We start from the raw sequence: 20,462 nt of genomic DNA, 5'->3' as shown, positions 1-20,462 counted from the left end.
TTATTTAACTTATGTCTTCTTTCCAAGCGAGAATATCCAGGTTTCGGTTGGATCTATTTTAAGGTGAATTGATTAACCAGAATAATAATACATTCATATGTTTCTTTTTAAATTATTATTATTATTTTACTCTAAAATAGTTACAGAACACATGGAATAGAATCCCTAGTAAACCATGCTGTCTTTTGGATGTGTCTGTTTGTTCCATTCTTCCGTGATAGGGGAACCTGCCCCCAGACTACAGAATCAGCCTGATAGACATCGGCCTGGTGATCGAGTACCTGATGGGAGGGGCTTATCGCTGCAACTACACGCGAAAGCGCTTCCGGACGCTCTACCACAATCTCTTTGGCCCCAAGAGGGTGAGGCTGGCAGCAAATTCCATTTCCTGGACTCTGGGAAGGACTAGTGTGCAGTAGATTTGGAGTGTGGCTGCTTTGTCATCTCCAAGGGGGAGATCAGATGACAAGACAATTGCCCTGCCTCTTCTTCCCTCTGCCATCAAATCTGTTTAAAAAAGAAAAAAGAAAAAAAGGAATATACTGGGTGTTACGCTTCTTTCTTTTCCTCACTAGATCCAATTCAAACCAGAAACTGGCATTGAAAGTGAACCTTTTTTAGCTTTTCTACATGCTATGAATTGAGATGACATGCTCAACTTCTAAATAAGTCATTTTGTATATTAAAAGAGTAGTTTTTCTCATTTAAAAAAAGTGAAACTTGGGCTTCCCTGGTGGTGCAGTGGTTGAGAGTCTGCCTGCCGATGCAGGGGACACAGGTTCGTGACCCGGTCCAGGAAGATCCCACATGCCGCAGAGCGGCTGGGCCCGTGAGCCATGCCCGCTGAGGCTGTGCGTCCGGAGCCTGTGCTCTGCAACGGGAGAGGCCACAACAGAGAGAGGCCCGCGTACCGCAAAAAAAAAAAAAAAAAAAAAAAGTGAACCTTAATGATCAGAGAATAGTAATTATATTCAAATAATCTTATTATCTACCACATCACTTTTCAAGGTTTTTGCTCTTGGGATCTATTTATAAAAAATTATTGAGGACCCCCCCCAAAGCTTTTTATCTATATGAGTTCCATCTTGTTCTATAATTTGCTGAGTTGCCTTCTCTTCCGTCTTGGTCTGTGCCTGTTTTGCACATCCCCAGCATCACCAGTGGTGCTACTGTGTGTGCTTACACTTTCCATGCCATGAGTGCCTTTTGCCGTCAGCACATGCCCCTCTGGTCCCACTCACCCTTGCTCTACTGGACAGCAGCAAAGAGAGATAGCCAGCATGAAGCATCTCAACATATAGTATTTCTGAATAATATCCCAAGTCTCCAGATAATAGAGGTCTTTCAGAGGTTTGGGAAACATCTCATAGTTTGACTGAATGTCTCATTGTTCCCTCAAGTGCTTGATGTCATGGAGAGGTCGGCCTAGCGGGATGGTTTTAGGATGATGGAAGAAATCTTGGTCCACAAAAGAGATTATAAACCTGCAGGCTCTACCTTGGGCAATCTCATTATGCCTCTCCAGTTTCCTAATTTTCTGTAATTCACCAAAATCACTAAATCCCTAATTCTCTTAGAATTTCTATAAAGAGTTCCCCTGTGGTGTTTTATTTAGTGAAATGAATACATGCTGTATGGTACAATAGATTTGTTCCATTACCTGTTTAATGTACATTAGGATTCTTTTCTTACCTCTATAAAGAAATCTAACTTTGTGCATAACATTTTTTTTAACAGCCCAAAGCCTTGAAACTGCTGGGAATGGAGGTAAGTGTTTGCTCAAACTATTAGTGTCAATTGTTTATTCTCTTTATTACACATTTCAAAATATATACATATAAGGTCATTCCAGTGGTAGGGCTTAGTACATGATTCTAAAATAAGGAGGTGAAATTTTTTCCAGTGTCGAGGGGGCAGGTCACAGTAGCTTTGAAAATTCTATCATGGGGTTATATTAGCATTGCAAACAAAAAAATAAATCCTATTTGAAATACTGACTTGAAAACCAAGAAAGCATATAAATTCCAGTAAGTGAAATCTATTCATGGATGTTTACAAATGGCAGCAGATCCAAAGACCAGAAATTCTTCACAAATGCATCTAATGAAGTATTCAGAAACTCAAGATAGATTATCTGTCTCCCATCTTCTGTTCATGTGGTTATTATCGTATATCCAATTGCAAGTATAGGATGTCCTTGTCCTTTCAGTGGAAAGGGTAGTGCTGTCCATCATGAGGTACAAATAACCCTACTTGTAGAGGAAAAGAATGGACAAAAGTTAAAAAAAAAAAGGCCCATTAAAAAATACTGTTCTAAAATTAAAGTATAACACTGACATGTTCCCATAGGACTGTGCTTATGCATTTATTATAACTTGTTTTAAAGCTAGGCATTCAGGGCCTTGTGAGTTCTTTTAGAATAGAAGCTAGGAAAAGACAGTTCAGTTTTTCTGTATCTATTCCAGGGCTGGGCCAGTAGTAGACATACAAGAACTATTTACTGAATTGAGTGGATTCATTTCTAACTCCATCTCTGTGTTTTTTCCCTAAAATTACAGGATGATGTTCCCTTGAGGCGAGGAAGAAAGACAACCAAGAAGCGTGAAGAAGAGGTGGACATTGACTTGGATGACCCTGAGATCAACCACTTCCCTTTCCCTTTTCATGAGCTGATGGTGTGGGCCGTCCTGATGAAGCGGCAGAAGATGGCCCTGTTCTTCTGGCAGCACGGCGAGGAGGCCATGGCCAAGGCCTTGGTGGCCTGTAAGCTCTGCAAAGCCATGGCCCACGAGGCTTCCGAGAACGACATGGTTGATGACATCTCCCAGGAGCTGAACCACAACTCCAGGTTGGATGGCCTAGCAAATGGCGTGGTCAGGGGAGGAGAAGGGAAGGTGGTCCCCAGATACAGGTTTTTTGAGCTATCCAGTACTTCAAGGGGAGACAGAATCAACCCAATGGTGCACACAGAGGGTGGACACAGTTAACATTTACAGTGCACAGTGCTAGATACAGAGGTACATACAGATACATAGATTTCATTTCATCCTCTCAACTGCCTCAAGAGGTAGGTCCCTTATGATGCATACTTTACACCTGAAGAAAATGAGACTCAGAGAATTTAAGTAACCTGTCCAAGATCACACACTTGTGGTTGACAAGGCCCAGCTCTGAACTGAGGTCTGTCACATTTAAGAAGACATACTGCACTCTGAGTTTTGGGTCTGCCTTCCATATCCATATGCCTTGAACTGGGGGCCTTGAGTGCAGGGATTGTGCTTCATTTGACTTACACCCCCAGTTCTAAACATGGTATCTGGCACACAGTAGATGCTTAATGGGTGTTGGCTGAATGAATGAATGAACAGACTAGACCCCATAAGGAACAACTAGACCACTCAGCAACCACCCTTTGTGGCTTGGCCAGTGGGTCCCCACTTTCATCATCTAAGTCTCCAAGATGGCCAAAAGACAGTTCCTCACATTCTCTCATTCAGGGACTTTGGCCAACTGGCCGTGGAGCTCCTGGACCAGTCCTACAAGCAGGATGAGCAGCTGGCCATGAAACTGCTGACGTATGAGCTGAAGAACTGGAGCAACGCCACATGCCTGCAGCTCGCGGTAGCTGCCAAGCACCGTGACTTCATCGCACACACATGCAGCCAGATGTTGCTCACGGACATGTGGATGGGTCGGCTCCGGATGCGCAAGAACTCAGGCCTCAAGGTCAGTGAGTCCAGAAGGCCCTGTTGGCTATGAGGGCCAGAGGGCTGGTGGGAGCTTCCCAAGCCAAATCTGCAGTGGTAGTGGGCATTCTCTTAACTCGGGAGGGTGGTTCTAAGCCCCAACTGTGCATCAGAATCTTCTGTATAATGGGTTGTTTTTTTTGAATACAGAGACGAGGGCCTACCCCAAGTTCTGCTAAATCAGAACCTTTAGAGATGGCATGCCTAGACAGTAATATTCTCATAAGATCCAAGGTGATGGTCACACAGGTACCATAGGAGGTATCATTTGCTCTGCCACAAGCCATGCTGCACCAGGAGACACTTACTTAGGCAACTTTTCACCTCCATGTGAGCCTGAACGCCTTGGCCCCTCCTTGGCACCGTAAAGAGACATTGGCTCTTATCAGCTGTACTTTAGAAATTTTTTAAATGAAATAAAAATGAGATAGATTTATATGTAAAGATGTTGCTAAATAATCCTGATCTATTCTTCATTGAAGGAAAACAAGTTGCAGACCAATAGGTAGAGCCTGAGTCCATTTCTTTGGTTTTTTTTAAAGCATGTACATGTATAGTTCTATTTGTACAACTTCATTTTTTTATTAAAAAAATAGAAAGGATACACAGTAAATTGTTTGTAGTGGTTATCCCTGGGGTTGAAAGTGTAAGAAATAGGATAATAAATGGCTTTTGATTTTTTGTTTTCTTCAGTGTTTTACAAGCAAAACATTAAACTGAGAGAATTTTTTAAAAGACCAAAAAAATGGGAAGGGAAGATGGAAAGAATGTTTTAAAATGCTTTATCTGTTTAGAGTCTGTGGCTGTTACAACTGAAGCCAGCCAGGCTTATACTTACCTAGAACTACCTGCTCTAGGTAACTCTGAGGTCAGCCCAAATCAAAAGGGCCACCAGACCAGAGCAATCTGCTGAGGCCACCCTGATTGAACCAGCAACCCTCCCCCACTCCACCCTTTCCGTGGGCTCTTGGCCCAGAGTCACAGAAGGGTTCCATGAAGTGGGTCATGGGCACTCCATCACTACACTGCAAACAATGCCAAGCCTGGCTCTCAGCTCTGAGGACAGGGTGTCATGTCCCCTGAAGACTGCCAGGCATGCCACCTGAGCGTTCCCAGGCCTGCCAGGCACCCTTAGTCAGGGTCACCACTCTCCCCTTTCCCTTAGCTGCTCTCAAGTGCCTGGGCACTCGAGCACAGACTGTCCCTGCCTCATTACTTGAGAATCATTTTTACTTATCCTTCATGGCCTCTCTTAGCCCCTCACCTTGGTATACTTTCTTCAGGGAGGGTTGTATTCAGAAGCCTTGTACACAGAACCATTTTAGGACTGAGGGAAGAGGTGAGAGAAGATTTAGGAAACACAAATCAGATGTCAGTATTATCATTCAGAAACTTGGTCCCTGGAAATAGAGAATGAAATTATTGCCCTCTCATGAGAAAAGCCAATGAATTTAGTGTCATCACGTGGAGATTTAAGCATGTGGTTTATAATGAGAGAAATACAGTGCTGAGCCTCCTGGGGCATTTGTGCAGAGGGATTCTCATAGTGATACAGAGCCCACGTGTGTGTGGGGGTTTCTGTTGGATAGTAGCAAATGCTGGGGGATGCTCTAAAATGAATACAGTTTTCCTACATGGACTTTCTCAAGGTCAGCTTAGGACAGTATTTTTTACAGAGATAACCAGATGACACATAATCAATTCCACTTGGCATATTAATAAATAAATGCCAATGGACATAAGTATGAACTGATTTCACAAAGTGCCATCAAGTGACTAAATGGGAATCTGAATTTTTTCCCATTTTTGCCTTGGGTAGAATCTTTTTCCTCTGTTTCCCTCATGCAAAGTAGGTGTTAATTGGATAAGATGTATTTGGGTAAGATGCTTTGTTTCTCCAAGATCAGACTGAGCTACTGTGAGTTAACAGTTAACAGTTCCCAGTCATGTGGGCAGAAGTGACCCTCTTAGCATGGATGTTCTTAGTTATTCAGGTCCCCACTGTGGGCACACCCAACACTCATACACCCTCACATCACACACACACAGACCCCACCCCCCAGGCTCTCTGATTCTAAGCAACCACCCTTATCTGAATCCTTTAAATGTGATTATTATTATTATCATTATTATTACTTTAGGTAATTCTGGGAATTCTACTTCCTCCTTCAATTCTCAGCTTGGAGTTCAAGAACAAAGATGACATGCCCTATATGACTCAGGCCCAGGAAATTCACCTCCAAGAGAAGGAGCAAGAAGAACCAGAGAAGCCCACGAAGGAAAAAGACGAAGAGGACATGGAACTGACAGTAAGAAAAAAAACTATTCAGTTATTGTCAGAGAGGAGAACCCCTAATCTACCTCTCCCATGGATATGGCTTAAGATTTAATAACTCTTGAGGTCAGCCTCCCACCAGGTACTTTCATTTAAGTATTGAGACCAGGTTATTACAAAAGTGTCCTCTTGGGGACTTCCCTGGCGGTCCAGTGGTTAAGACTCTGTGCTTCCAATGCAGGGGCAAGGGTTTGATCCCTGGTCGGGGAACTAATAAGGTCCCACATGCCGCATGGTGCAGCCAAGAAAAAATAAGTGTCCTTTCTGTGCACAAGTAACATAACTAAAGGGACTGATTCTAATCCTTCATCCAGGTAAGTGGCACTCAACAACCCAATGAAATTCAGAAGCAAGACACCCTGAATTTTCCAAGCAGGCGATACTTTATAAACAACAGGTGATGTGGCAGTCTTAGCACACGAAAAAGGAAAGGGAATCTGATTTGGGAGCAGCTGGCTCCACTGAGCTGGAGCCGTTGTGCTGATCAGAAGCTAAGCCTTTATCTGTCTTCGAGGTCAGGCTCACAAATACAGCACTAATTGAATTTTGGGGTTTGTATGGAAGGCGTTTATTAGCTCTTCCTGGTATAATTATAGAGCATGGATGGTTTGTTCTGTAGGGGGAATGGGGCAGCTGGGCATGGGACAGCTTCCTGCAACCCCTGCTGGAGCAGCATGACTACCACTGGATTGTATCCAAAGTCTAAAAACATCACATGCTATTAAAGGGACAAACAAGGCTTCAGAGCTTTGGAGACATAAGGCAACAGCTCCACAGGACTTCCTAGATACCCCCCACCCTCCCCACCGCCCTGACCAATTACCGTGACGAGCCAGAAGAAGCTGTTTGGGGAAAAAACAAAAATTGGTTTTGCTCAGGTGACAAAAGGGCTTGGCATTATTATCGTAAGTGGGACCACCCTGCGAATTGATTTTCCTCCAGATAAACACTATTTCCTTCAGTAGGTCCTTCCTAAAGATCTATTTGCAGGCACATTCCCAGACCCAAGTACAACAGAGGCTATGCATCGGACCACTCTTTGGATTGATTAATCATTCACTGCTTTTGACTCACTGAATTCAAGTCCTATGTTTGCTTTCAGTTTCAGGATCCTTATATAAATTAGTGGAGGAGTCTGCTTTCCTCTATGACAGGATCAAATGACTGTCTTGCCTAAAGAACTTACCGTAATTTTTGCCTCTGAACCCCTTCAAGGATAGGAAATGATATTTTGATCATTAGCAGAAACGTTGGTAGTAGTAATACCAAATCTTTATTGAATGCTTCAGCAGAGGGGTAAAGAGTGTGCGCTCTGGAGCCAGAATCCTGCCCTGTCACCTACTCACTGTGGGACCTTGGGCACAGTTTCTTAACCTCTAACATGGGAATAATGACATTATTATTATTACTAGCTCACAGGTACATGTAAACTATGTAACAAGTGTACATGTAACTAATGTAGACTGGTGCCTAGCACATGGTAGATGTTTGCTAATATTGCTATAATGGTGCTAAATGCTTAACCATACACTTACTCATGGAATCCTCACAACAAGCCCACAAGGTAGGTACTGTTGTTATACCATTTTATAGATGAGGAAGCTGAGACTCAAGAGAGGTTAAATGGTCCAAGGTTGCCCACCTAATTAGTTGCAAAGCCAGGATTAGAACCCAGGCATGCAGACTCCACTGGCCATGCTTTTACCTGATAAAGCTAAGATGCAAAGAATTTCTTCCTAGTCTCAAATGTAGGAGCTCAGCTGGTTTGGTCTACCACGTAGTAGAAAGAATCCAGTAGGGATGCATGGGCCTCCTGTGTCAAGTATGACATGGCCTTGACATTGGTGTACATCCTAGGAAGGCTCAAAGAAGGAACCTAGGAAGGTAGCCAGAAGCTAAAGCAGTATCTTTCTGGTGGGTCTGAAGGAAGATAACAAAAGAGGCAGCTGCCTCTCCTGCTCAGTCCAGAGTTTTGAGGATCTGATCTTTCAAGAAGCCACAATAAAAGATGCATCTCTGGACTAAGAGCAGTCTACTTCCCAAATAGCCCCTGCCGTTGTCTACTGAGAACCCAAGTAGAAGACACCACAACAGCATTACTGCCTGAGCTGATTCTCCACAGGCTGAAACAGCAGGGAGAAGGAAAGGAAGGAAAGGACTTATGGGCTGGCAAAGTCAGGGTTGGACAGCATTTGTTTTTAAGGTGGCACTTTCTTTGACCATAATGACAAATTCTGTTACTGCTGGACCACTGGTCTCAGCTCACCCCAGACAGGATTGGAGAATACAGCTTGTTGACAACTCCACTCCCTTCATAGCATTGATATTTGAGCTTCTGTGTTAAACCAATATATCCTCTCTTGGAATGGAACCTTTTCCCTTGGCCCTTCCAAAATTATACATGAAATATCAGCCTCAGTTTGCTTCACTTTAGTAGCCTTTAATAGCTTAGCTCACCTCAAAGGATCTTTCCCAGACTTGACATCTGTGTCTAGCCAGCAAAGATTCTGAAATCCATATCGTGTAGTCATGTCTGTATTTGACCCTGTTACAATCTGCTTTAAGAAATGTAGGCTAAGGAAATGTTTGACTACTGGGAAAAGAAATCAACAAAATCAGCAAGTTACGCTGCTTAAGCTGGAATGAATGAAATGTCGAAAATGCTTTACTTAAACCATGAAAGACAAGCCTCTTAAAAATGCACTCACTTTGAAATATTTTTGAACAATAAAGGCAAAATAGATTGTTCGGTTTTTCACTTTGTTTTACCTGCCTTGCTAGGTAAGTGTCTTGAATTTTTCCTAATAAAGCAACACATCCACGGACCCAGGGCATTGTTACAACTCTGTTGGGAAAGCCACCGTCCCTAGAGGTTACCCCAGGATGCCATTCTCCAAGATGCCTAAAACCCTCCAAGCTGCCTTTACTCTCATCTAATTGTGTACCCAAATGGCCTTGTATTATCGAGCATATAAATAAGCAGAATAGAAGTAGGATAATTATGTTACATATATTATAAATTATAGAAGAGAAATATCATGTAACTTCAGAGTTTCCTGAGGTCGATGATCGATATTTATAGAACCCTGTTGCTGTCTAGTGTGCTATATCCATCACAAAGATTGACTCAGCTCACTGATCAAAATAAATTCTTAGATGGGCCATAGTATGGAATCTTACCTATTCATTAGTTCAAGGTACTTTTCCAGCCAGAGAGTCCATAAAGGAATGGAAGTTACCCTTTCCCGAAATCCTGTGGTTACAGGTAAATCATTTGTTGATTGTTACATATTTGAGTAAAGTGGATATTTGAGGCAATGACAAAAATAGTTGAAACTAATATATCTATATTGTGGGTAAGGTAGTTTGAAACCAGAATTATCTAGTTGTTGTCTCTGTTATCAACTTCAAGGTAAATTATTTTGGTAATTAGATCTGCAACTTTAAACCCATATTCCTATACTTTTCCTTCTCCCAAATCCTTATCTGTCTTCAGTAGTTATAAGGTTTTACCCTGTTCTCACACTTAATAAAAATTTCATTTCCCAAACATTGTAGAACTAACCTTGCTTAGAACAATATGGAAAGAATTAAAGCCAAGAAATTGTGCTGTAATAGGTGCCTAATATCATACTTTTTTTTTCTTGTGAGAGATCCCAACTAGATCATTTCAGTCACGAGTACCCGAGAAAGTCTTAGTTCACTTTAAAGACCAGCTAATCTTTACCGAGCACTTATTACGTTCCAGATGCCAATTGATTTGTAAACCAACCCTCTATCAGGTGCTATTACTACCCTTATTTTACAGTTAAAGAAACTAAGTCTCAGAGAGGTTAAAAGAGTTGCCCAAGGTGCCAGAGAGGTTAAAAGAGTTGCCAAAGGTGCCACAGATTCTAAGTGTCCAGGGTAGGACCCAGTCCCTTTCTGTGTCCACTTTTTCTCAAGTTCTGCCTTTTTTGTGATGTTTAAGTGTTGTTGCTGCTTCTCCTGTCAGAAATGAGGAGGAAATAGTGAATTCTCAAGGAGACCTGTAATAACTTGGGAGATGAGGGCCTTTTCTGGTCAGCCCTGACTTCCAGTCCCATCTGGTTGACTCTGCCACACAGAGGAAGGCAGTGTGCCCAGGAATCACCAAACTAGCACCAGCAGTAATTCAGGCTTTACAGGGTTTGAAATCAGGGAACCGAGGCATATGCCTAGGAGTTGGGTAGACATTCCTAAGTTCAGGCACTACAGATAACTTAACCTCTTGAATATTCAACACCTTTGGATAAATAAGGTATTACTAGTCCAATTTACCCTTGACTTAAGAGTCGTTAGCATGAGTAGAGAGCCCAGACCTGCCTGTTTCATGATATATAAAGGGGGAGAGGGGTTGGGAGGAATGATAGATTCCTGGCCTTTCCAGGTTACGCTCTTTCTGTCTCTCAGAACTCTGGGTATCTTCCAACAGCTCATCTTCCAGAGGTTCCAGGTTGGAAGAGAAGAGAATGGTCAAGAAATATCCCTAAGGCCTTCCATCCCAGGGAAAGGATACATAGATTCTACGTATAATGCAAATGCACACTTAGGGAAGGCACAATCTCTAAATCTCTGGGGGCCCTGAACAAAGCTGTTAGGTTCTATGAACACACTTTCCCCATCTATAAAATGAGATACATGTTGAAACATGTTCTGCAGAACCCTGCTGTGATGGTATTGGTTCTCTTCCACTGTAGGCAATGTTGGGACGAAACAACGGGGAGTCCTCCAGGAAGAAGGATGAAGAGGAAGTTCAGAGCAGACACCGGTTAATCCCCCTGGGCAGAAAAATCTATGAATTCTACAATGCACCCATTGTGAAGTTCTGGTTCTACACTGTAAGCATCTTTCCTTTTCTCCTTTTATTAAAGGAGAAAAGGCCACAAAGAGCCAATGTCAGTTTCTCACACACCTGGGTGGTTTCTTCTACAAGTCATTATATAAAGACCATACAGGCAGGAATAATGGCTCTGTGACCTTGCTTTTTCCTGTAGCTTTGCAAGATTTGTGGAGTTTGTGAGGCAGCTTCCACAGCTTCTACATTTCTCCTCCTTGCAGAAAACAAAGGAAATGGTAAAAGTGAGAACTAGCAGAATAGAGGTGAGATGAATATGAGTCTAGTCTAGAAGGGAAGTAGAGGTCCTTCTACAAAACGCTTCCCTTTTCTGGGCGGATGAGCAATGGATCAGAGTTGCCCATTTTAGACACCAGCCCTGGGTTTGGGGGGGATATTTGGTGGGTAAGGGCTGAGCAGAGTGTTAAAAGGAAAACCACTAAAGATGGGGATCAGAAGTGTGTAATTACTCCCAATCCGGTATGTCATCAAACAACCTTTCTTGCTCTGACACCGTTAAACACCATGCAAACCAAAGCAGCAAAAAACATGCAAAGCAACCTACAATCACAGCAAATACTGTCCAGTAAGCACACCCTGCAAATATTTTCTGCCCACAAGATAAAAGATTATCCCTGAAATAGCCTCCTCATATGGGAGAAATGGCCCGTCTGCCCCTGTTTTTCATGATATTTTAAGCTTAAGGTGAGCTTTGACCCAGGTCATCTCTGCTGCTCTCCAGCCAATGGTGGAGCTGTGCCAGATGAAAGATAGTGCATCTGTGTTTTTGGCCTTTTTCACAACCAGCTCCACACCAGTCACTTGAGTCAGCAACAGGATAATCTGAGTCTGAGGCCGAGATGACGCAAATGACCAGATGAGGTCCTTTTTGTGTGGTCCTGTATGCTAACACTCAACACTGGCTTTAAGCCAGGCTTTCCCAGCCTCTGTACGATTGACATGTGGGGCGGAATAATTCTTTGTTGAGGAGGGCTGTCCATGTGCAGCAGCATCCCCGGCCTCTGTCCACTAGATGCCAGTAGCAGTCTCCAGCCCCCAAGTAGGACAACCAAAATGTCTCCAGACATTGCCAAATGTCTCCTTGTGGGGTAAAACTGCCACAAGTTGAAAACCAATACTTTAAAGTTTGGTCTTCAAAGAGGATGGGAAATTATTAAAATACAAATATGATCTTTTTAGTGAAGTAAAAATTTAAAGTTTAAATTTATTAGCATTAAAAAAAATCCTTCCCACCCCCCAAAAAAATAACTAAGGCATGCAGAAATCATTTCTATTTATCTATTGCATGCAGATATACACTATTTTTACCTTGCAGAAAATAACAGAGTGGTGGCAAGCATGGACTTTAGAGTCAGACAGCCTAAGTAGAAATCCTGTCTGGGCCTCTTTATTATTGTGTCACCTTAAGCAAGTTACTTTAGCACTACGTTCCCAGTTTTCTTAAGATGGGGATAGTAATAGTACCTACTTTATAAGGTTTGGTAAAGATTAAATGTGTTAAAATATGTAAAGCACTTAGAACAGGGCCTGGAACACGTAAGCACAATATAAATGTAACTTGTTATTCCTAGGCTGGTCCCATTGCAGAGCAAAGGTCAGTGTTTTATTCATCCGCCCAGGCAAAATGTTAAACTATCATTTATTGAATACCTCCCTTTCTCTTATATTAGACTGTTTTAATTGTCTAGGACAGAGCGTGGCGAACTACAGCTCACAGGCCAGACCCAGCCCACTGCCCATTATTGTGGCCCTGTGAGCTAAGAATGTTTTTTACATTTTTAAAGAGTTGAAATAAAATCTACTGAAGACTAATTTGTGACACGTGAAAATTACATGAAATTCACATGTAATTCCCCTGTCCATAAAAAAGTTTTCCTGGAATACAGCCAAACTCATTCATTTACCTATAGGTCTGGGTGCTTTTGTGCTACAACTGTTGAGTTGATTACTTGCGATAGAGACCATCTGGCCCACAAAGCCTTAAAAATTATCTGGTCCTTTACAGAAAATGTTTACAGACTCCTGATCTAGAGCATGAAAGAAACCAGTAGTAGTATCAAGAATTATCTATCACCTTTACAAATAGAATACTAGCATCTCTTACTCTTCCAAGGCATCTCTTTTTTTTCTTTGTCTGGGTTCAGTATTAATTTTACTTCCTTGATTCCTCTAGTCCCCATTTACTTAGCTGAGGCAATTTGTTAGCCAAGAATGTTTTTAAATCACAGATGCCTTGCCAGTGGTTCTGAGCCTTGGCTACGCATTAGAATCACCTGGAGTGCTTAAAAAAAAAGACAACCTGAGTTCTATTTAATCTATATGTTTATCTACTTAGAAAGATGCCTGGGTTCTTTTCCCGGAGATTCTGTTGACATTGTTCTGGGGCACAGCCAGGACATCAGGATATTTCAAAGCTCCCGAGTGGTTGTAATGAGTAGCCAGGGATGAGAACCACTGCCCTAGACAAAGGGCTGAGTTTTCAGCCTGGTATTTCCAAAACTTCCATGATGATAAGGGATTGTGTTAGAAATGCAAATTCCTGGCCCCATCACAGACCCACTAAATGAAATCTCCAGGGAGGAGCCCGAGCGGTTGTGTTTAACAAGCTTTCCAGGTGAGTCTTGTGGTCTGGGAAGCTTGGGGCATACTGCTTTTCTTGTACCATATACTGCAGGTTGTAAGGCTGTCCCTTTGAGAAGTGGGGCCCACGTGTCCAGCTCCCTTCTGCATGGCTGACGGGTTACCCTCCACAAACCCATCAGGCTGGATGCTCCAGTCATGTCTGATTGTGTTTCCACAATGATTTTCAGAAATCCGTAGGTATTGACAAAGCCTCAAAGAAGTAAATGGAGATGCGGAATGTCAATCTTTAAAGTCCCCAGAGATGCTTAACAGTAAAATGCAGCTTTAGATCAAAGGGCCCATTTGCTTTTGGTTGTGTTTTTTTCTATAAGAGTAGTTCCCACCTTGATTTCCCAAAGTATCCCCTTCTACACTCCAAAGGTTCTGAAAGGTAGGACACACCTCACTTCCACATAACCTCACTTCGGTGTCTTAGCAAGTTTCCAGAGGAGCAGGTTGAGTCCTCTTCTGTTCCAAGAAGAAAGGAGGCAGGGATCCAACTGGCTCCCAGACCAGTTTGTGGTGAGGGCCTCTTTCAAGTGCCCAGCTGGAGAGGATGCCAATTCAAGGTGCAAAGTGGTGCCAGGTCAGAGGGCACCGGGTGTGCTCTGGGCTTCTCCAGCAGGAACAGACTCCTTCCTCTGCTAACACGATGGGCCCCTCCACGCTCTAGTGGCAGTAGGAAAAGGCCTGGGAAGAAGCGAGGAATGGCCAGGCCCCACCAGGGATCCCCAGGCAGCTTCAGCAGGCTTTGGTGCTTGCATTTCATACTTTAGGAGTCATGCACCTTGGTTAATGGTAAATTTATAAAATATATAAGCAAATAAAATACAAATTCTTATAGGATTCCCACTAACTTAAGAATCACAAGGTTCTGTTTCTTTTCAAAGCTATGGCATTCTACACACAGCTTGTTAAAGCTTACAGAACATATATGTGTGTATATATGTGACTATTCACACACACACACACACACACACACACACACATTAAAGCATGTCATGTTAGGGTTATCTGCAGCAAGGCCCCATGAATGTTAGCGAGTTCTAAGATAGGTTTCTTCCAAGGCAGCATCCAGTCCTCTGTTGTACCACTGAAACATGTTTAAAGCCCTATTTTTGGAAGTCTGTGTTTTGAGAGTTGTCCCAAAATATTATATTGTAGCTTGTTTATGGAAAGAAAAGCATTGTAGAGTAACTGATTTAAAAAATAGGCAGGAGCTAAAAAGGATGTTCGTGGAGGAGGCATAAGCAATGAGGTCAATTTAAAAAAGAAAAAAGAAGAGAGGTAGGAGTAGTTAAGTGGGGGTAAAAAAGGAAGGAAGGACTGAGGTAAGAGGAGGCGAGAGGCATAGAAGTTTCTTGAAAAAAGAGGTGTATAATAATATCAGTCATCATTCATTGGGCCTCTATTACTGTATCAGGAGGTAGATGCATATTCCCCTCCCCCATTCTTCTGAAAGCTCTACAGGGTCGGTAGCAAACATCTCCATTTCACAGAAGGGAGGCCCAGGCAGGCGAAGTGATTTTACACAAAAAGATACAGCTGGGATGTACTTGAGCCAGGATTTAAATCCAAGTTTCACTGGCTTTGCATCTACATTCCTTCCACCAAACACTAGTCCTTCTGCCAAACAAGTACATTAGACCTGTGTTCAGAGGAGAGAGGCAGATTGAAGGAGTTATTTAAGTACTAAAATGAAGAGGTTCTGGAAGAGTTGTGTGTGTGTCACTGGGCCTACCTGTGACAAGAGAAGATAATGCTTTGGAATGTTTTGTAATGAACTGAGTAAAATGACAAAACCTGGGCAGTTAACAAGGCCCACCGGAAGCAGTGGAATTTGGTCCAACAAGGAGAAGGAAGCAACTAGAAAGAGAGAAGGATTTCAGGTCAGAAGGAGGCTAAGAGCATATTTCACCGTTTATCCACTGAAGTCCTTTCCTTGTGTTTTGTAAAATACAAAACTCACAGGGACTAGAGAGTGGATGCCAGTGTATAATGGTAAACAGGAACCATATGAAACGAATTACACTCTAAACACCGTCCTACACGATTTCACATTGAGTAGACTCTTTTCAGGTGAGGTTTTTCACAACATGCTAATGATCCCGAAGGGGGTGGGGTAGGAACTGAGGCATGGTTATAAATGGTGGTCCTTGGGTGTGGGGGGGTGTATACCAAAGTGAATCTCTCAGGAGGGGGAGGAGGCCTGCTGATCCTCCAGCATCTATGCAGCTGCCCTCTCACTTTCATATGTGATCTCAATTCAACTCTGATATATGCCCACCCTTCAAGAGATGAAAAGTTATATTGCTGTGTCTATAAATCCGTCAATGTAATAGTGTCTCAGAAAGTACCTTTGACTCATATTAAGGACCTATGTATTCATTTATTTTTTAAATGAGAAGGGGGAAAAAAGGGAAAGGGGGAAGAAATAAGAAAAAAAAAGGGGGGGGATGATAAAAAGGAAAAGGGAGAAAAAAGGAAATGGAGGAAAAAAGAAAAGGGAAGAAAAAGGAAGAAAAAAAGGAAAGAGGGAGGAAAAAAGGAAAAGGGGAGGGTAAAAAGAAAAGGGGAGAGGATAAAAAAAGGAAAAGGGAATAAAACCGGAAGAAAAAGAGAAGAAAAGGAAAAGGGATTAAAAAACAGGAAGAAAAAGAGAAAAGGGGAGAGAAAAAGAAAAAAGCGGAAGAAAAAAGAAAAAGGGAAGGAAAGAGGTCCGTTAGTAGAGAAAGCAATGTTTCTCTAGCTCTGCAGGGCCGCCCGTTCCCGTCTCCCAGCCAGGCTGCATCTTTCTCCACCTTCTAAGCTGCCTCCAGGGCTCCAGAATCATGCGGTATCTCCAAAATTCTCAAGGTCTCAATCCTTTTGCCCACACCATATCCTATTCTTTGCTACCTAAGCTCCAAAGAGTGCAGATTTCAATAAATTCACTCTTAGTTCCTATTCACAGCCCCTGAGGCCCCTAAAGGCAGCAAGTACCTTACTCGACCTGAAGCCTTGCCTAGAAAAGGCTTAACTTCTATGCCATTGCCCCTAAGATGAGTTTTTTTCTCCAGAGGCTCCTCAGCCCCTTATGTAAGAACCTCACTAGCCCTCCTATACTCCACTCATCTAGACATACCTGAGTTGTCCAGTGACATTCACCAAACCTGAATGCTGAGTTTTCCTGGGACATCCAGCAACTCAGCTAGTTCCATCAGGGCTCAACCTGCAGTGCTAGTGCCTCCTGAGGATTAAACCTTACTCCAAGCCACAGTCGGCCTTACAGACTCATTCTTTCCTATAAATTGCTTGTCTTCTCTTGTTTTGTTCAAAGAAGCAGAAACCAGGAAGGAATATCCCAGCTTGGATAGGGCAGGAAAGCAGTGCCTGGGATAAGAGGTAAAACCTTCCCAGGGCACCGCCAAACCAAGCACATTAAGATAGGAGAAAAAAAGAAGACATTAACATAGAAGAGAATTAAAGTGGGGCTCCAAGAAATTCCGGGCTATTATTTATGTCGGTTTGACCAATTTACATGTATAGCATGTGTCTGCCTTTCCTTCTTACAGACATTTAATCTACCTGGCATTCATTAGGCAAAAATTCACTGTGCTGTCCTAGTTCAAGGACCCAAGGCTCATGCATGAGCAAGAGCAGCCCCTGAGAGAAGAGGTTCCATTTTTAAGCAAGAAAATACGAGAAACAGGGAATTGCAAAACAAAATGGTGCATCATGACACATAGGTACAAGCAAAGTACTGGGACACAGAGACACGCAAGGATCAAAAGGAAGATTGTATATCAAATTATTTCAAAATCACAGTCTTTTAAAATTCTTTTGATCGTTTAGAGCCTAGAAGTTCATTTCGTTGTGAATTCCTAGTCCTGCTTGCTGACCTTGTTGTGTCCTGACTCACAGTGGCCTGGCGCAAGGGCAGGGCTCCCAGGTCATCGCAGCCAGAGCACTGTATTGTGTTTCCTTACAGCTGGCGTACATCGGATACTTGATGCTCTTCAACTATATCGTGTTAGTGAAGATGGAGCGCTGGCCTTCCACCCAGGAATGGATCGTCATTTCCTATATTTTCACCCTGGGAATAGAAAAGATGAGAGAGGTAACTGCTTTCATAAAAGAGAACAGAGGAGAAAGACAGTGGTTAGTTACATCTGTGGATAGAGGGGATCACGGAACACTCGGGATCCAAGTTAAGCCAGAAACTATTTCTCTAACACTGCCACAGAAATAAAGGACTTGGCTTCCACAGCTGCTGACAGACCTGGGAGGCTTCAGTGTGTTTATAGGGTTGTCAGTCCATGCATGCTTGGGATCTAGCCTATTTTCTGCTAGAGTTATCTCTTACCCCAAGAAACCCTCCAGTTGTCTTCAACACTGTTTACACCTCTCTTTCCTCGTCCTGATAAACATGACTTTAAAATTTTTTCTACTTTAAGAAAGTTTTTTTTAATCTTTAAATTTTCCACTTTTAACTCCCATTGCAACCCCTTACTCTGTGTCTCTTTGGACACAGTCCACCAATACCTATGATTCTGCAAATGCATTTCAGCAGCTCTAGGAGGAACTATGCTTTCATTCATTAATTTATTCCCTGGTTTATTCCTTCTCAACATTTATTATGTCCCTGCTGGGCACCAGCCTCTCTACCAGCCCTAAGTGAATTGAGCATATTTCTTGTCCTTCAGGTTGAGGATGTGGGTCCCTCTCTTCTCCCCCCAACGCCATAGCATAAAAGGAGCCATCAAAATGCCACCCTCCTGTGACTTGAAGTCAAAGCTAGCCTCGGGTCATCAGATTCAGAGCCATTAGAATAAATGTAGTCAAGCAATAATCCACCAGAGGGCTCTGCAACCCTGCCCAACAAGCTCCCAAAGCCCATTCCCAAGCCCACAGGGGAGGCAGGCTTGTAAGTTATAATGATTCCTCTGCATTTCTTACTCCCTGTCAAGTCCACTGCATTCTCGAGAGCTCTGGAACAACCCTACTTGCTGTACTACAGTGAGTAGGAAAATATATTGAGCTCCATAGAAAAAAGGATTCCTACAAACCCACAAATTCACCCTTGCCTTCATTACTAAGACAGATTAAAAGGGCCTTACTATCTTAGGGCTTAGCTCTAGAACGTTCTCCTCCAGAGAAAAAGTGGGATCATTTTTTTAAAAAAAAGCAAACATGTATAAATATTTAGAGCCCTTCCTTGGGTTTTTTAACTGCTTTGGGGATATTTAAATTCTAACCAGCATGCCCCTATCCTGAGAGTCCCATTTTATAAGGGACTGGATTTTTTTTTTTTTTTAAAGTGGCTGCCTTTGCCTCATTCCAACTAGTTGTCTACTCTTAGCCTTTCCCATTCATAATGCCTTCCACTTCCTGACCACTGTTGTGCATTTCCCATTTGTAAACTGAAAACAGTAATAAATTCGCTTTGGTCTTTGTGTAGCTCTCTGAGAACTGAGGCCGCAACTGCTGAGGGCTCTGTTGCTGTGCAGCGCCAGCTCACTGGCTTTGTGATTTAAAGTCCAGATGCCTATTCCTTCCCCAGGACAAGCAGAAAAGGGAGAGACTTGAGCAGGGAGACTGGAATCTCTCCAGGGACTAGACTGGAAGAAGACAGGGAGCAGTCTGTACTCCACGGACTGTTCTGGAAGAGGCTGCCAAGCCGGCGGGCTGCCAGGAATCTCCAGGCTGGCTATCCATTTCTCCTGAGGCGGCATATAACAGCGGGGAGAGCAGGCTTTGGAGCCTGGGGTCAGCGGGGGGTCAACCAAAAGTCCTTGTTTCCGAGGAAGCAGTGGGGCGGGAGGCACTGACCACCTAAGTATCTGACCTTCCCTTCGGCCCAATGAGGTTGTGCCCTGGCCCCTCACCCCACGTCCCTGAACCCATTAAGGACATGCTCAGGCGCCGAGCGTCCCGCCTGGTGCCTCCTCACAGCACGCGGGCCCTCCAGACCTCAGACGCAGGAGTCTGAAAACAGGGGAAAGTCTGTAGGTTTCCGCGCCTCCGGGGGCATAGGCGGGCTCTGTGGTTTCTTCCGGGGCCCGCCCCTTCCGGCATACGTACTTCTGCGCGCAGTCAGCCAAACAAGCCCAGTCGTCACATAATAGCGCGTAACTGCCCCCGGCTGCGGGTAGACAGCTTCTCACGTGGGGCCTCCTCCCCGCGACTCGTGAGGGAGGTGGCGCGCTGTGAAGACATCTCCACTGCACAGGTATGGGAACCAAGACCCAGGGATTGAGCAATTTTTCTACATCCCACAGCTAGAGAGGAGAGCTGGGTCTTAAACCCGACTGACCCGGCCCTAGGCCCACGGCTCTTTCCACTCCCCGCGAGGTTGCAAACTGAGACGCTCCCCGGATCCTTGGGATCCTAAGAGAGACCTCACCCCAGCCACTCTGCTTTTATCTCTTTTTATGTTGAGATTTCAGAAAAATACTTTAACTATTTAAAATATATATACATATATACTATAAACCTTAGGCGAGTGTGGGCAAAGGGTTAGAGAAACTCTAAGGCATTCCCCACCTCAGCACATATGCTTGGGCACAGACAGGTTTTTTCCCCTAGTTAAGGTGGAGCCTGGGTGGGAAGCCATCAGGACAAGAGCTGCTGCAGGAATTCTTCATGGGTAGGACAGTGGCTCCCAACCTGTGGTCACCAGCATGACCTGGGAGCTTTTAGAAATGTAAATCCTCAAGCCCCACACAGGCATACTGAAGCAGAAACTCCAGGGCTGGGGCCCAGGCAACCGTGTTTTCACCAGCCCTCCAGGTGATTCCGATGCATGCTAAGGTCTAGGGTTTAGGAATGAGGCACTAGAGGATGAAGAATGAGGCTGCCACGTGGCTCCTGGTATCTTGCTCAGCCTTCCAAGCCCCAGTCC

The 20,462-nt window shown here is 43.6% G+C and overlaps 1 protein-coding gene across 1 annotated transcript in view; it reads left to right on the top strand.

The window, feature by feature from the left end:
• The window catches only part of TRPM3 (transient receptor potential cation channel subfamily M member 3), a 248,298-nt gene that overhangs the window by 157,883 nt on the left and 69,953 nt on the right, over positions 1-20,462 (top strand). Inside the window, exons 12-18 of the mRNA XM_089912633.1 lie at positions 222-362; positions 1,738-1,767; positions 2,559-2,848; positions 3,498-3,726; positions 5,888-6,055; positions 10,800-10,940; positions 17,550-17,678. Coding sequence (XP_089768759.1) covers positions 222-362; positions 1,738-1,767; positions 2,559-2,848; positions 3,498-3,726; positions 5,888-6,055; positions 10,800-10,940; positions 17,550-17,678 — 1,128 coding nt within the window. The remainder of the gene's footprint in view (positions 1-221; positions 363-1,737; positions 1,768-2,558; positions 2,849-3,497; positions 3,727-5,887; positions 6,056-10,799; positions 10,941-17,549; positions 17,679-20,462) is intronic.

This window comes from Delphinapterus leucas, chromosome 6, assembly GCF_059928025.1.
Source record: "Delphinapterus leucas isolate spDelLeu-1000000601 "Yukka" chromosome 6, BTC_Dleu_Yukka2, whole genome shotgun sequence".
NCBI classification, from domain to species: Eukaryota; Metazoa; Chordata; class Mammalia; order Artiodactyla; family Monodontidae; genus Delphinapterus; species Delphinapterus leucas.
Note: the sequence above shows the minus strand (reverse complement) of the source record. Positions and strands in the feature narration are given on the sequence as shown.